At 51.7% G+C, this 15,576-nt stretch overlaps 1 protein-coding gene across 8 annotated transcripts in view; it reads left to right on the top strand.

Annotated features, from left to right (window-relative positions):
• The window catches only part of PLEKHA7 (pleckstrin homology domain containing A7), a 207,906-nt gene that overhangs the window by 184,403 nt on the left and 7,927 nt on the right, over window positions 1-15,576 (top strand). For all 8 annotated transcript variants that reach the window (XR_013961626.1, XM_080687743.1, XM_080687740.1 and 5 more), the window contains 7 exons: window positions 5,166-5,274; window positions 5,416-5,642; window positions 8,791-8,979; window positions 9,076-9,193; window positions 11,069-11,172; window positions 11,742-11,942; window positions 14,801-14,959. Coding sequence is in view for 7 of the 8 variants with exons in the window: in XM_080687743.1 (XP_080543869.1) it covers window positions 5,166-5,274; window positions 5,416-5,642; window positions 8,791-8,979; window positions 9,076-9,193; window positions 11,069-11,172; window positions 11,742-11,942; window positions 14,801-14,959 (1,107 nt within the window). In the remaining variant the exon portion in view is untranslated. The remainder of the gene's footprint in view (window positions 1-5,165; window positions 5,275-5,415; window positions 5,643-8,790; window positions 8,980-9,075; window positions 9,194-11,068; window positions 11,173-11,741; window positions 11,943-14,800; window positions 14,960-15,576) is intronic.

Genomic DNA, 15,576 nt, shown 5'->3' with positions numbered 1-15,576 from the left:
CCTCTGCCCCCAAAGGTGAGAGAAGAAAGGCCCTGTGTGGTTTTCCTTCCTCTCTGTCCAGTTCTCAGATGCCCAGCATTCATGCCCTCACTGTGGTGCCCAACCACGTTCCACCCTCAGCATTTTAAAACTGGAAAGTGACCTGTTTTTGAACCCAGCTTCAGGTCTCTATCTCCTCTTTCAGGCCCTGTGAATTTGATTTTGAGTTCAACGAGCAGTAGTTCAGCTAGGCCAGTTTTGGCGCTTGGCTTGCTCATGGATGGACTAGTTCAGTGGTCGGCAAACTGCGGCTCGTGAGCCACATACGGCTCTTTGGCCCCTTGCATGTGGCTCTTCCACAAAATACCACGTGCGGGCGTGCACGTACAGTGCGATTAAAACTTCGTGGCCCATGCACAGAAGTCGGTTTTCGGCTCTCAAAAGAAATTTCAATCATTGTACTGTTGATATTTGGCTCTGTTGACTAATGAGTTTGCCGACCACTGGACTAGTTCTAGCCAAGGCTTCTCATCAAGTGATTTAATGAATATGTTGACTCTCCTGACATCAGCCTCACCCCAAAAAGAGATGGAAATTCAGGATGGGGAGGCTTTTCCCAGGTCCTGCTGTCCCCCCACTCACCACTGGGCACTGGGTCTGGAGAGCCCAATCCAGGGCCATGTGGAGACTCTTGCCTGTGGCTCAGGGCTGGCCTGCTCGGTCCCCAGCTTGTCTGTCTCCTGCTGCTACTGTATTTTTCCTATAATGTCCCTTCATTCAAGCCGACTAACATCCTCCTATTCTGTTTTGTATACTCAGCACTTAGCCCAGTGGCATGAAAATACTAGGTGAATATTGACAAAGTCCTTCGCACAATTGTTTCTAATTACTAGTTTCTTAAACTGTCCTGTCCTGTTATACATATCTTTTTGGACTTCAATGAGCCACATTAATTTTAGCGGTAATTTTTTTAGCTCTTTATTCCTTATATTTTATGATTATACAAATCACATGGGAATACATCTCTCAGAAAAGTCCAAACAATGAGAAGCAAAACCAAAAAATAAAAGCTCTTCCCTCTGCCCTAGACCATCACCTCCCTTGTGGGTAATGGATGCCTCCAGTTTGCAACGTCACCTTCTGACCATTTTCTTTGCATTTCCAAACACATGCACATACAGAGTGATTCAGTTTATTTGAGGGTGACCATCATGTTTATTTAAAGAATCATTCTAACTCCTTGTCCAGGAACTCACTTTTTTGTCATAACTTTATGTTGTGGCAATCTTTCTATGAAAGATACCCCCAAGTTTATGCTGCCCAATACAGTAGCTACTTAAATTTAAAAATAACTTAATTAAAACGAACGAACATTAAAAATTCATTCCTCAGTCACACTAGAATCATTTCAGTTGCCCAGTAGCCACTTGTGGACAGTGGCTGCTGTATTGGCCAGCACAGATGATAGAAGATTTCCATAACCTCAGAAACATTGTTGTGCTGAACATTGTTGGTCTAATTTGGTGATTTTCAAAAGGTATGCCATAAGAATGTTTAAAACATGCAACACTGACTAATGTAGTCAGGGGCACTGACCTCTTTTCCCTTAGATTGTCAAATGAAAAAATGACAACAGCCAACACAACAATAGCTGTCTAGTGTGAATGAATCTAAATTATACCTATTTTTTTTGTCAGATTGGCAAAATATATATATTTTAGTGTGCTGCAAAGTTTTAGTAATTAGCTTATGTGTGCCATGAGATGAAAAAGGTTGAAAATTGCTGGTCTAAGTAAATGAAATTAAAGTAGTTCTTCACTGCTGCATAGAATTTTGTAGTCTGGACAGTTCATCCTTTGCTTAGCCATTCCTCCTCTGATGGACACTGAATCTAAGACAGGTCCCTAGGCGCAGACTCAGTGGGTTGAAAAGAGTGTACATCTTCGTGTGGCTGGATGCTGCTGGATCGCTCTCTAAAAGGCTGTTCTCATTTGCCCTCCCACCCACATGAATGAAAGTCCAGAACCCATCTACCCACATCCTTGCCAGCACTTGATGTTATCACTCTTTTTAGTTTTCGCCAGTCTACTTGCTGAAAAAAGACATCTTGTTTTAATTTGCATTTATTTACTTACCTAGTAGGTTAGACATCTCTTCATGTGATTATGGGCCATTTGTATTTCTACTGCAGCTTATTTCATGGTGAAGTAACATAGGGCAGGCCCAGAAACCTCTTTCCCCTCCACAGAACAAATGGGTACAATGTACAGGTCTTGTCACAGACTCCCTAGTAAGTGACTGAAACGTAGGCCTGTTTGGAGCCTGGTCCCTGCTGTTTGATATGCATCTACCCGGTGACCCTGCTCACGCTTTCCCTGATGCCTCCACGACCGGAAGCTCACAAAGCCCTTCTCTGAGCAGACTCTGTGTTTACTTTGGTGTAATTCAAGGCCAGGCAAGCTGTTGAATAGAGCCCTGAATAAATCATTAACACTGGAGATACACACATTCTCAGTAGTGGGGCCCGGAAGCTCGCCTCCCTTTAGCCAGGTTTGGCTGTGAGAAAAGCCATAGCCTTTTTATTGAAGATGCGTGGCTTTATTTATAAAGATTTTCATGGCCACCTGGGTGGGGAAGCCAGAGGATCAAAGCGCACCTGGGTAACCGTGTGAGGCAGTGAGAGGCGAGGCTCCCTGTCGGTGTCCAATGAGTCAAGCCTTTGCTGAGTGGAGTACACAGCAGCCATCCTGCCCAGCCTGGCGTGAGGATGCAGGAATGGAACCCCACTGCCTTGCTCCCCAAAAGCTTCCTTCGCCTCGTCATTAAGTTCTGAAATCCCATCGCCCTTGGAGAAAGATAGAGGTTCGCTGGCCTGCGCTCCTCTCCGCTCTTCTCCTACGGGTGGGGGTAACAAGGGCAAAGTGGGGGCAGGGTTGTGAACTAACTGGCAGGAGAAGTGTGCCAGGGAGACTGCCAGGGGAGGAGGGAGTTGATTCTAACCCCATGCTCCCCCTTCACCTGCTGCCAGCACTCTGCCTGGGGACCTCCGCTCTGGAGAGAACCCTGTGGCTTGTGCCCACACTCTGGGCTCACAGATACGTCTGCTTTAGGACACTTGTGCTTCCGTGAGGAGCCGAGCCTCAGGTTCATTATTGGCTTGTCCTCCCTGAGGATATGCGTTGGTGTATTAGGGGTGGGGAGCGCGTGAGAGGCTGAGCTGCTAGGAGGGAGGCCTCGGACATGTATTGTCACGGCTGTTGGACAGTATTTGACCAGGGACTTTTATGTGATTGGTCCTTTAGCATTCAACATGCACGTACTGAGAATCTGCTGAGAACTTGCCTCTGGGGGATGGATTGGGGAGCACATAGTCTAGTTGTAGAATCAGACATGGCCATGAGCATGGCACATGCGGGAAGTCTTCTGGCTGAGTGTGGCTGGGGATGTGAAACCTTCTGTCCTCCCCCGTGGTCATTTAAAAGCTGAAAGAATATTCTATTTGATGTTTAAACAACTCTCTTAAAAGATGCCCGCCATCCCTGAACCACTGCAGAGCCCGCTCCCGTCTTTCTCGGGCCCCTTCCAGCCGGTTTTGGTTGTGACTTGTCAAGTGTGCGTGTGGTCCTGTAGCCTGGCTCGCTCCCCGTTATTTTCAAAAACAACAGCTTTGCCCTAACCGGTTTGGCTCAGTGGATAGAGCGTCGGCCTGCGGACTCAAGGGTCCCGGGTTCGATTCCAGTCAAGGGTACGTACCTTGGTTGCGGGCACATCCCCAGTGGGGAGTGTGCAGAAGGCAGCTGATCGATGTTTCTCTCTCATCGATGTTTCTGACTCTCTATCCCTCTCCCTTCCTCTCTGTAAAAATCAATAAAATATATTTAAAAAAACAAACAAAAAAACAACAGCTTTGCCGCAGCCGGTTTGGCTCAGTGGATGGAGTGTTGGCCCTCGGACTGAAGGGTTCTGGGTTTGATTCTGGTCAAGGGCATGTGCCTCAGTTACAGGCTCTATCCCTGGCCCGTCGAGGCTCATGCAGGAGGCAGCCAATCGATGTTTCTTTCTCTCTCTCTCTCTCTCTCTCTATCTCACCCCCTCCCTTCCACTTCCTAGAAATCAATGGAAAAATATCCTTGGGTGAGGATTAACAAAATAAAATAAAAAAATAACAGTCTTATTATATAATTCCCTTTTAAAGTATACAGTTTGTTGGTTTTTAGAATATTCAGAGTTGCGTAACCATCCCCACAATATTATGACAACTTCATCATCCCCCAAAAGGAACCCTGTACCTATTAACGGTCACTCCCCATCCCCACCCTCAATCCCCACTCCTGCTCTAGCCAAGCACTAATCTACGTTCTTTCTGGATTTACCTCTTCTGGACGTTTATATAAATGGAATCATACAATCTGTGGCCTTCTGTGTCTGACTTCTTTCATGCACCATAATGTTTTCAAGGTTCGTCCACGTAGCATGTGTCAGTACTTCGTTCCCTTTTATTGCCAGAAATTTCTACAGCCCATTGTACTCTGAACTAAACTTCACATCCCAGGATTAACTGTCTTTTAAACGATGCTCTTTATCGTCTAGGGAAGGTGTAACCTCTAGTCCTTGCCTTCTCTTCCCTTTTTCCAAAGTTGCCTGAGATGACCTATTTTTAAAAATTGTGGTAAAATGTACATAACATGAAAGTTACCACCTTCACTGTGTTCCAGTGTACAGGTTGGTAGTGTTAAGTGTATTCACATTGTTGTGCACCCATCCGCACAACTCTTCGTCTTGCAGACCTGGAATTCTGTACCCAGGAAATAACAGTCCCATCCCTCCCCTTCCCCCAGCATCTGCACCCACCCTCTTCTTTCTCTCTGAAGCTGACAACCTTCATGCCTCTCAAAAGTGGAGTTTTACAGTGTCTAAGGCAGCCTGTTTCTCAATGAGGTGGAACTGGGCGAGGTGGACTTGCGAGAGCGCCTCTGACATTTCTCTCCTGGGCCTTGAGCATCCTTCACGTCTGCGCTTCCCCGTGAAGCTGTGGAGCAGGCTGGGGTCTAGCCCGGGTGGGGTTTCCCAAGGAAATGCTACCTGCCCAGGGTGAGGGGCCCTGTCTGAAATGACAGCACAAGTCCTGTGAAAAAACGTCTCGTGAGGAGCTAAGAAGGAAGTGAACCGCCGCTCGTCTTCCGTAGGAGAAATCGCAGATACAGAAGGATCTCTGGAGGATTGAAGATGTCACCGCAGGCCTGAGTGCGAACAAAGAGAACTTCAGAATCTTGGTGGAATCCGTCAAAAATCCTGGTGAGTGGGCCGTTTCCTGGGGGCCAGTGCCCAGGCAGGAGGGGTGGCCCTCGGGGGGCAGGTCCTCCTGTGTGTCACTCCTCCGGGAAGTAAGTCTTGGTTCCATCCTATCCTTTGCTTCCCTCTATGCATGCCCCTTAGAGAGAAAAACAGTGCCTTTGTTTCCTCACCCGCCTGTGCCTTCACTCTCGACTTTTGAGAGCAAGCCGCCCCCGCAGCCCAGCCCTCCCACCAGCCCTGTGCGGACCCCTCTGGAGGTTCGGCTCTTCCCTCAGCTGCAAACCTACCTGCCCTACCGACCTCACCCGCCCCAGCTGAGGAAGGTGACGTCTCCTCTTCAGTCACCAACCAAGACGAAGCCCAAAGTTGTAAGTATGATGACGAGGACCAGGAGCTGAGCACCGTCTTTTGCTCTCTGTTCTCAGATCAGCTCTCGGGAGAGAAGTTTTTAGGGAAACATGGGGAGATAGAACCAGCCAAAATCCTGAGCCATGAGAGGTTAAGGAGTGGAAAGGCCCTGCCATTGGACCTCAGACTCCCAGAATTAGAAGGTGCCCTTGGATATAATCTAGCCCAACCCTCCCATTTTGCAGCTGGAAAAACTGAGGCCCAGCAAGAGGAAGTGACTGTGATGAGGAGGTAGAATTTGTGATCTGCACTGTGCAGATAGGTGTGTGGCTGCTCCTTGCAAATCTACAGTTACACACGTTTGTGGGCAATCAGCTCATCTCAGCAGAAGAGTCTCCCTTATCTTCACCTACAGTTGAGCGTGCTGCTGGGTAGTAGGTACATTTGAGCCTCGAAATAACCTCATGGAGTACAGACAGGAAGGTCAGTGTCCCCATGCCACAGATAAGAGAACTGAGACCCAAAGGTATTAAATTTGCTTCAAGTCTCATTATTGGTTAGTAGAGTCAGTCCACTTCTCCTGATCATTCCCTGTGCCATCTGCCTTCTTATCAGACATCCACCCCAGGTCCTCAGGCCAGGTTTGTGCCCTGTGACTGCCTAAGCCCGTGGTCGGCAAACTCATTCGTCAACAGAGCCAAATATCAACAGTACGATTGAAATTTCTTTTGAGAGCCACATTTTTTAAACTTCTTCTAACGCCACTTGTTCAAAATAGACTCGCCCAGGCTGTGGTATTTTGTGGAAGAGCCACACTCAAGGGGCCAAAGAGCCGCATGTGGCTCGCGAGCCGCAGTTTGCCGACCACGGGCCTAGGCCAATGCCTTGGCTGGCCTGGCATAGAGAGAGTCAAAGCCCTTGGCAGAGTCTGGGACAACAGGAGACTTTAAAGAAACAGAAGGTGTGGTCAGGTCCCGGGATAGCTCAAGTCTCCAAGGCCAGGCCAGCTCTGGCTGGAGAACCCGAGGGGTCGTCCAAGTGACTGGAGAGCCATAGCAGAGGGGGCCTGGGAAGGGGGACCTCCAGGATTTTGTTTGGAGGAGCTTTGCCTGGGCACCATGTGTGCCTAGTACCTCTGACGACTGCACAGCAGTGGCTTAAACACACCAGTTCCCATACCCGTCCTCTACATCTACCAGCCATGGCCCAGGGCCCAGAGCTGGGAGACAGGTGCCAGGACCCAGGGTCATTGTGAATTTCTTTATCTTAATATCTCCCTCCTCATCCCAGATCTAAGGGGCCTGGAGCACCAGCCACAAGCCAGGAGGTAGAAATAGCAACTTAAACAGGAATAGCTGGGGAGGACGGCTGCTGACATGAGGCAGGTACCTGCCTGGCGGGACCAGCAGCAGAGGGGAAGGTGCTAGCCTGGGAGCCGGACCAGCTGGGTTCCAGCCCTTGTTCTCTCTGGGTCCTCTCTGAGCTTCCTCAGTTTCCCCTCATGCACAGCAGCCAGCTCTGGCTAGGCACTCACAGAGGCCCATCTTCCCAGCTTGGTCCTCTGCGGCTCGGGGGCAGGGCCTTTCCAGTTGGGTCAGCATCACAGCCAATGGGGGTCTTCTCTCCCCTCCTCTAGGATTGCATGTGTGTTCACCATATTTTTTATTATTGTTTGCTCTTTTTATATTTATATTTGTGAAATAATCACAACCTGAAGTTGATGTAAAACACGAATATATAATTTAACAGATTAATAAAGAGACCACCCATGTTATACCAACACCCAGACTAAGAAATAGAGCTTTGCAGCAACCAGAGCCCTCAGGCCGGTGGGTTCCTTCCCAGTGCAAGGCCCCTTCTGCCAGAGGTAGCCACTAGCTTGACATTTGGGATCATTTCCTTGCCTTTTTTAAATTTTTCTACCTACGTTTGCATTTCTAAATACCTTAATTTTGCCTGTATTTATTCTTTTGTATCTTGCATCGTTTCTTCAACATTATACTGTGTGGTTCATCCCCATTATTGCATGCAGCTATCGTTCTTTTATTTTTATTTGGCTTAGTTTCTTGAATTTAATGTCACTTACCTCTTTATTAGATAATCCTCTTGAAGGGTACAAAATCGAAAGATAGGAAACAATATATAATAAAGTGCCTCCCTCTACCCTCTGCCTCCAGACATTCTGTTGCCTTCTATCAAGGGCAATCAATGTTTTGTGTTTATCATTCTGGGGAGCTTTAGAAATTGGTGATTCTGAGACCTTTGTCAGGGTTGGAAACCGGGATGCTCAGAGAGCCTGTGGGGAGAACATTCACACAGTGATGAAATGTGTTGCATAAGAAGAATTCTGCTAAGCCTTTGCAAGGCAAGCTTGCAGCGCCCTTTCCCGAACTCTGCAAAATTCTGAAAAACAAAGCAAAATTGGACTAAGGAAGGGGGAGCTTAGGAGGAAGGAGTCTCAGTGGTCATTTGTCCCAGGAGTAGGTGTCCATGGCAGTTGGGAGCCAGGCTGTTGATCCATAGAGAAGCCACAGCCCTCAGAGTGTCCTGGGCCAGGCGGGGTGGGGGGTGTGGCGGTGTCAAGGAAAATAGTGACATTCATCATCCTCAGGGAGTGGGCTGCGGGGCAGGCAGTGAGTCATCCCTTCTGACTGCCTGTTCAGCCCCCAGGTCAGGAAGGAGGAAATGTTTTGTGACCATTCACATTTCTGATAGGTCAAGAGGAGGTAGACTGTCCTTGCTCAGTGCTCCCCACCTGCTGAGGGGTCCTGAGACCAGGCAGGAACCGTGCGCTCAGCCTAAGCACCTTGGAGGGGGCTGATGTGGGGGCGGGGGCTGCCATAGACTTACCAGTAAGTGCAGGGTTGCCAGCCTGCTCCCCTATGGTGCATTCCAGGCGAGTAGAGGCCTGAGTTCTGGATTTGGGGACGCAGTATAGGCAACACTTGGAAAAATGGAAAATGTGACGCAAAGGGAAGAAAGGATTTGGAGCCAGGGTGTCACCTTCTTCATGGCTCTGCCAGGGGGAATGTTGGCACCTCTGGGCTGAGGTAGCTGTGCTCTCCAGGCCTGGGGGGGCTTGTTCCAGCCACTTGGGCCACCACTGGGGTGGGGCCACCGGGCCTCCTCCCTCCAGCTCCCTCTCACTGGGGCACTTTCCCTGAGCAGGAAGACGAGGCACCTCCCAGGCCCCCACTCCCTGAGCTCTACAGCCCAGAGGACCAGCCCCCGGCCGTGCCGCCTCTGCCCAGGGAGGCCACCGTCATCCGGCACACTTCGGTGCGGGGCCTCAAGCGGCAGTCGGACGAGAGGAAGCGAGACCGGGAGCAGGGGCAGTGTGTGAACGGGGACTCGAGGGTGAGCAGAGAGGACCCTGGGCTGCCCACTGAGGGTGGGGAGAGGGAAGGTGGTGTGATGCTGGGCAGGCATGACAGCCTCGGACTCTGCTCGCAGGCGGAGCTCCGGTCATACGTTAGTGAGCCCGAGCTGACGACTTTCAGTGGGGACGTGGCTCAGCCTCCCCTGGGGCCCGTGGGCTCTGAGAGCAGGTACCAGACGCTGCCCAGCAGAGGTAAGTCACCACTCTCCACGGAGGCTTCTGGGAACCCCAGCTCTGCCCATCACTGCTCCCCAACCCTCACCCAGTACCTCGCACCCTTCTGCCTGCAGCTTTGGACCTTGGGCCCCAGCGGCCACGGGTTCTGGGCTTCGGGGAGGGCCTGTCCTTCCTTTCTGGGGCCCACATCCGGTTGCCTTTCTCTTTATTACATCTGTTTCTGGGCATAATGCTGATAGCCATTGCTGTAACTCTCGGCACTGTGTCGTGTTAAGCACTTTATAATCACTTAGTTAATATTCATAATCTATGAGGGAAGTACTGTTATTATCTCCATTTTAGAGATAAGAAAACTAGGGCTCAGAGAAATTAACTTGCTAATTAGCTAGAGTGATGGAGCCGGATTCCAGCCCAGTGTTCTGGCTGCAGCGTAGGCTGGGAGAGTGGTAACCAAGGGCCTTTAGAGGATCATGTCCTCGTTGGTGTCACTCTAGGACTCAGAGAATCCTTTCTTTAAACAAACACGCTGTTCTCTTCCATTGGGTCTTCTTCTCACTGTCCTTCCCTATCCCTTCAAGATGGGGATGGGAACAGACTTAGGCCCTTAGGCTCACTAGTAGCTCATTTTCCCCAAAGCCAGACCCTCTTCCTCAGAATTCTCCATACATGGAGGCCTCCTGGAACCCCTGAGCAGGCAGCCCGTGCTCCCGCCTCTGTTCCTCCTGTCTGCTTCCGGAGGCAGGAGGTCGGGTGCTTCCCCCCCTTGGCCAGGTGGACGGACACATAGCTGGGCTCCGGCCCGTGTGGGGTTATGTGACTCTCACTTCACCACGCTGTCTAGGCTTGCTGTGACCCGAGCTTGCTGTAGCCTGGGCTGGTCCCTGCTGAGGTGGGGCCATGGCTGCCCTTGATGCTGTGCCCAGAGGCCTTGCAGCCTTCATTCATATGGCCTGGAGGTGTTTTTCAGTGGCCGCATTGGTGACATTGTGGGCAGGACTGTTCTTTGTTGCTTGGGATTCTCTGGACATTGTAGGACATTCATCATTCTCTTTCCCACGTGCTGTGTGCTGGTGGTGTCCTCCGTCAGGGTGTCGAGGACCACCCCTGATAGGAATCATTGCTCATGGAGAAAGCACAGGCTGTGGCAGCAGCTGGCCAGGGTGAGATGACTCCTCAGAGCCATAGGACCCAGACATAGGAAGCACATGGTCAGTGAGGCCCCTGCTATGTACCTAGGACAAATCTCTCAGCCTCTGTGAGCCTTAGATCCGGCAGCTCTACAATGGTCAAGTAATGCTTACTTTGTAGGGCCAGTGGGACCATCTGCATAGCAGTGCCTGACAGAGTAAGTGCTCAGTAAATGTTTGGTGCCTTCTTCTATCCCTTCATGCATTTGCTCATTCAGTCAGACAACCAGGCATTGTTGAATTTGCAATCTAGTTAGGCAGGTATGTGGACACTATCTGTGGTCAGTAACCAGTGAATATACTGAGGGGTATTGGGAATAGTTGATCCTGCCTCGGCATCTCAGGGGCCTGCACACAGGAGGATATCTGAACTGGGTCATGCAGGATGCTGCGAGTTCAGCAGCAGGAAGGGGTGAAGGAATACCGACCTCTCCTTCCTTTCCATCTTCTGTGTGTGCGGGAAGACTAGGGTCGTCCGCAGCTCTCTAGGGGCACTGTCCCCCATTGGGGACAGAGGGCACCCCTGGACTGGCCCCTCATCCTCTACCTGGGGCCTTGCTCTTCCAGGCCCTGGGGAGGAAGAAGAGCGGGTTGTTGGCTGAGCCCCTGTGGTCCCTTCACGACAGTGGGAGGTGATTGGGGAGGGGCTGGTGGCCTGGCCACCCCACCACCAATACACTTTCCTTTCTCTTTCCTCACTAAGGGCTCTCGGGGTCCACATCAAGGCTCCAGCAGTCGTCCACCATTGCGCCCTACGTCACCCTCCGGAGGGGTCTGAATGCCGAAAGCAGCAAGATGACCTTCCCTGTGAGTGGCCTTGAGAAGTTTCCGAGGAGCTCGCTGCTCCCTCACGCACAGAGGGACGGGCTCCACGGTGGACGGTGACTGCGATCCTGTGAGGCCTGGGATGGTCTCTGAGGTCGTCTCAGCTCCTCCTGAGCTCAGGGTCCCTGCCACCGTGTGCTCAGAGATGTCTCCCCCACAGTCCACCAAGAGGGCATCACGCTGCCCTTCTGTTTCCTGAGGACACCCCCACCTTTCTCCCCGGCCTCTCAGGCTCAAAGGAGGGCGCCCAGGAAGTCTGCACCCTGAGTTCTGACCCCACCACGTGCCGCCTGTGTGCCTGACTGGACAGGCCTGGGCCTCAGTGTCTGCATCTGCAGAATGGGCTGCTGCCCCGGAAGCCCGAGCGGCCAGGGGCGCCGTGTCTATGAGTATGCTGACCCCGCCACGGCCGAGAGGGGCCCAACTAGATAAGAGTGTGTTTGTGTGTGAGAGAGAGAGACAGACGGACACAGAACGGGAATAAAGCTGCCGTGTGGCTGCCCTGTGAGTTCCCAGCCCAGCTGCCCTGTCTCTCACCTCTTCCTCCTCAGAGACCCAAGAGTGCCTTGGAGCGTCTGTACTCAGGGGACCACCAGCGGGGCAAGATGAGTGCGGAGGAGCAGCTGGAGCGCATGAAGCGGCACCAGAAGGCCCTGGTCCGGGAGCGCAAGAGGACGCTGAGCCAAGGAGAGAGGACGAGCCTGCCCTCGTCTCGCTACCTCAGCCACCCGCTCCCTGGAGATCTTGGCTCAGTATGTTAGGAGGGGCCAGGCAGGTGGGGCCGGGACAGGGAGCAGAGCTTCCCCGAGTCCCCCAAACACAAGCACGTCACACCCCTGGGAGAGTGGGCCGGTGACCTAGAGGATTCCGAGAACACCTCTCGGGGCTGTTGTGTTCACACGCTGGGACACGGGTGTGACCGGGCCAGAGGGTGATGGGGAAGCAGAGCTGGAGTGAGGATGTCACGGCAGGCGTCAGGGAGCCTGAGGAAATGTCCAGTCAGTTCTCTGAGTGGAGCTTGACAGAGGCCTTTGTGGGCCTTGGGAGTCTTGTAATCAAGGACTAGGGAATGGGTACTTGGTTTGAGGGTTCAAGGAGTGGAGGAGGAAGATGGGGAGACGATTTGATAAGGAGGAGCACAAGCCCACCAGCCTCCCAAACTCCCACGCGGTTGCCCTATGGGGCAGCTGAGCGCAGGGTCATGCCCCCCAACCCAGGGCTGTGGTCTCCGGCTGCTTGTGGTGCTCACAGGCCCAAGGTGCGCTGAGAGCAGGGGAATGTGTGCTGCCCCTGGTGGTGCTTCCCGGTACTGCATCCCGCCCACAGCCACCTTAGGTCCGTTTTGGATACATCCCATTTGACTTTTTCCTGTTTGAAATCAAGTGTTTCCCTAGACCTCTAGCCTGACTGTCCTTTCCCTAATTCATTGCACAAGCTCTTTTGCTTTTAGTGTTACCGCTCGCTCATTGCCTCTCTAATCCTGCCTGATTGTGTTTACAGAAGCTTCTAATTTGCATTGAACAGTCTCTAACTGGCCTGTGCTCTTTGTTACCAGGCTTATAATAGCAGCTCTTGTCTCCATAGCCTAGCGAGCACTTCCATGTGTGACTCACCTTTCCGCTGCCCCCTTCATGCAGGCCCACTGACTCACAATTAATTCACCCGTCCCAGAAGCTGCCCTGCGAGACTGAGCCACCCTGCCGCCCGCGGGCCGTGGTCCCTGGCAGAGGTCTGGGCATTATGAACTTAACCAGAGTCCGTGTCTCACATCCGGTCAGTAGACACGGACCTCAGAGATTGTACATTTGAATAAATCCTATCAAGTCTAAGTTGGTTTGCTTTTAATTCCTTCAGTCCCATGGCACAATTTCTAATGGAAAGCTTTTTTGTGTTTTTAGTACTTAATAACTGGAACAGATAGCGAGCTCTAGTCTGTTCTGTATCTAGAGGGTCCCTCTGCAGCTGTTAGCTCAGACACCAAAGGGGTGAGTCCCAGGACACTCGTCTCCTGAAACGCTGCAAAGCCAGTAACTTTTAAACTTTATAAGCAAATGTCATGTGGGGGGAACACGGACCTTTTACAAACTAACGTCTCAAATGTAGAAAGGTTATCTAAAAATCGTAACTTGAATACCTTGTAATTTTTTCTCTTAAAAAAGAAAGGACTTGTGTAAGTCTCTGTATCGACGCCAATAAACGTGTTGCTAATAATAATGGATTGGCGTGGTTCTTGCCCAGGACACACCGCAGAGCCTAGTGGCCTTCCTCTGTTTGTGGAAACAATCAGGCCGGGTTTAAATGAGGTCTTCTCTCTCTCTCTATCCGGGGCACACGTGAGCCTGTAAAGAAATGTGCTTTTATTTCGTTTGTGAATCATTAAATTAATTTTTTCACCCCTGAAATGTCAGCTGCCTAATCCTTTCATACTGTTATTGGAAACCTAAGAGCGATTATATTGGCTTGGCATCAGTATTGAGAGCTTGTGCATGAATGGGTGAAATGTGCTGATACTGGCTGTGGGGTTGGGGCTCTGGGGGGCACTTGAAGCATCCTCAGAGGCGATCATGACCACTGGGGGCTCTGTGAGGTGGGTGGTGTGGGAGGGAGGAGATGACCGGGATGGAGGAGCATCTGTTTGGTTTCTGCTCGAGAGAAGAGAGGCTTTGAGCCTGTTCCCTCCTCTCAAAACCTGCTCAGCGTCCAAGGCCTGTGAGGATGCAGGCCACTCAGGGCTGCCTCCAAGTCGCACAGTTGTGCTTGGATCTTTAAATGGCCAGTTCGGTTTTCCCTCTGTGAGGAGACACTTGTGAAAAGGTCGATACCACAGAACAGCCTTGAAAATGTTGCATTTGATTTAGCATTTCCGTTTTACATGTTTTTGTTTCTTTTCTAACTTAAAGGAAACTTTTGCCCCACATAGATGCCTTGATACACAGCAGTTTATCTGCCTCACTGGCCCCAAGCTGCTCCCGCTTGGACCTCCCCAGCCCCGCTGTGGGTGCTGAAGGCCCAGCCCTAAAGGTATCCTGTTGAGAACCCCCCTTATAGAGGCTCGTGGCTATTCCTCTTGCTCACCAGGGCCTCAAAGGGCTTGTTTCTTCCATTATTGCTGAGCTGGGACGTATGGCTCCTGCACCAGAATGCTCCCCCGACGGTGGGGCAGCGGGAGAGGCAAATCCCTTCTCCAGAATTCTCCCAGGTTGTGTAGGTGTCACCCTCTTGGACCTGGGAGCCTCCTGTATCCCTGGGGACCATGTGAGTCTAAAGTCATGGGTCTTGGACCTGTGCCCTGGAGATCATGTTTGAACCCTTGGGGGACCTAGAACAGAAAGAAATCAGCTGTCTGGAGTCAGACCATCTAAAAGGGGCAGAGGCCCCATTCTCCATTCCTCATAGAGGTACGGCATACAGCAGGGATGCCCCATGTCGTAAAACGGCTGCCTTCTTTAGAGATGAGGTTGAGGTCCAGGGTCACATAGCTCCACCCAATTGGATCACAGGTGCATCTTCCCAAGGACCCCAGGGCCTGCAAGACCATTCAGAAGGGGACCGGCTGGCTCCTGCAGCCATCAGGGAGCGACTACACTTAACCCTCTCGTTCTGTTGCCAGTGGAAGCGCGAGCAGGACTTTGACCTGCAGTTGCTGGACCGCGCCATGCAAGGGGAGAGGAAGGACGAGGAGGAGAATGGCTGGTTGAAAGTGCAGGCCGTGCCTGTCACTGAGTTGGACCTGGAGCCGCAAGACTATGACTTGGACATCAGCAGAGAGGTGAGGGCAGGGGCTTCCTTCATGGTCCCGCAGGAGGCACGGCCCTCAGGCTCCCAGCCTGACCCACCCTCCCAGGGACAGTGGGGGGTGTTGTCCTCAAGTGGGGATAAGGCTCAGCTTCAGTGTGGCCCAGGAGACAGGATGGATAGCAGCTTGAGGCAATAAAAGGAGCCCAGTGTTTTGATGCAGGTTCAGATCTCTGTCTCTCTGTAATTTGGGGCAAGTCATGTACCTTCCATGTGCCTCAGTTTCCTCGGTGGTGACGCGGGTTGTGATGAGGATTAACGGATTCCATGTGCTGCCTGGAGGATTAGCAGTGATCCGAAAGCCATGAGCACCAGGCCTGGCACAGCGCAGGCATGGAGTGAGGTAGTTATTGTTAGGAGATGTTCCTTGCAAAACCCAGCATTGGCCTTGCCGCTGGCCTCTCAGGCCAACAATCGGATTTGAGGAAGATGGGCGGGTTTGAAAGGCACAGGTGACATTTCCAGCCAAGGCAGAGAAGCTAGACCTGCATAGTTCTGGTTTGAATTCCTTTGGCGCCCTCTGGTGGCCCCAATGCATCATGACCGGCAGGCCTGGGAAACCAAGTAACCCTCCGGTAGGGAGGGATAACA

Source organism: Plecotus auritus, assembly GCF_963455305.1.
Source record: "Plecotus auritus genome assembly, chromosome: 9".
Classification (NCBI taxonomy): Eukaryota; Metazoa; Chordata; class Mammalia; order Chiroptera; family Vespertilionidae; genus Plecotus; species Plecotus auritus.
Note: the sequence above shows the minus strand (reverse complement) of the source record. Positions and strands in the feature narration are given on the sequence as shown.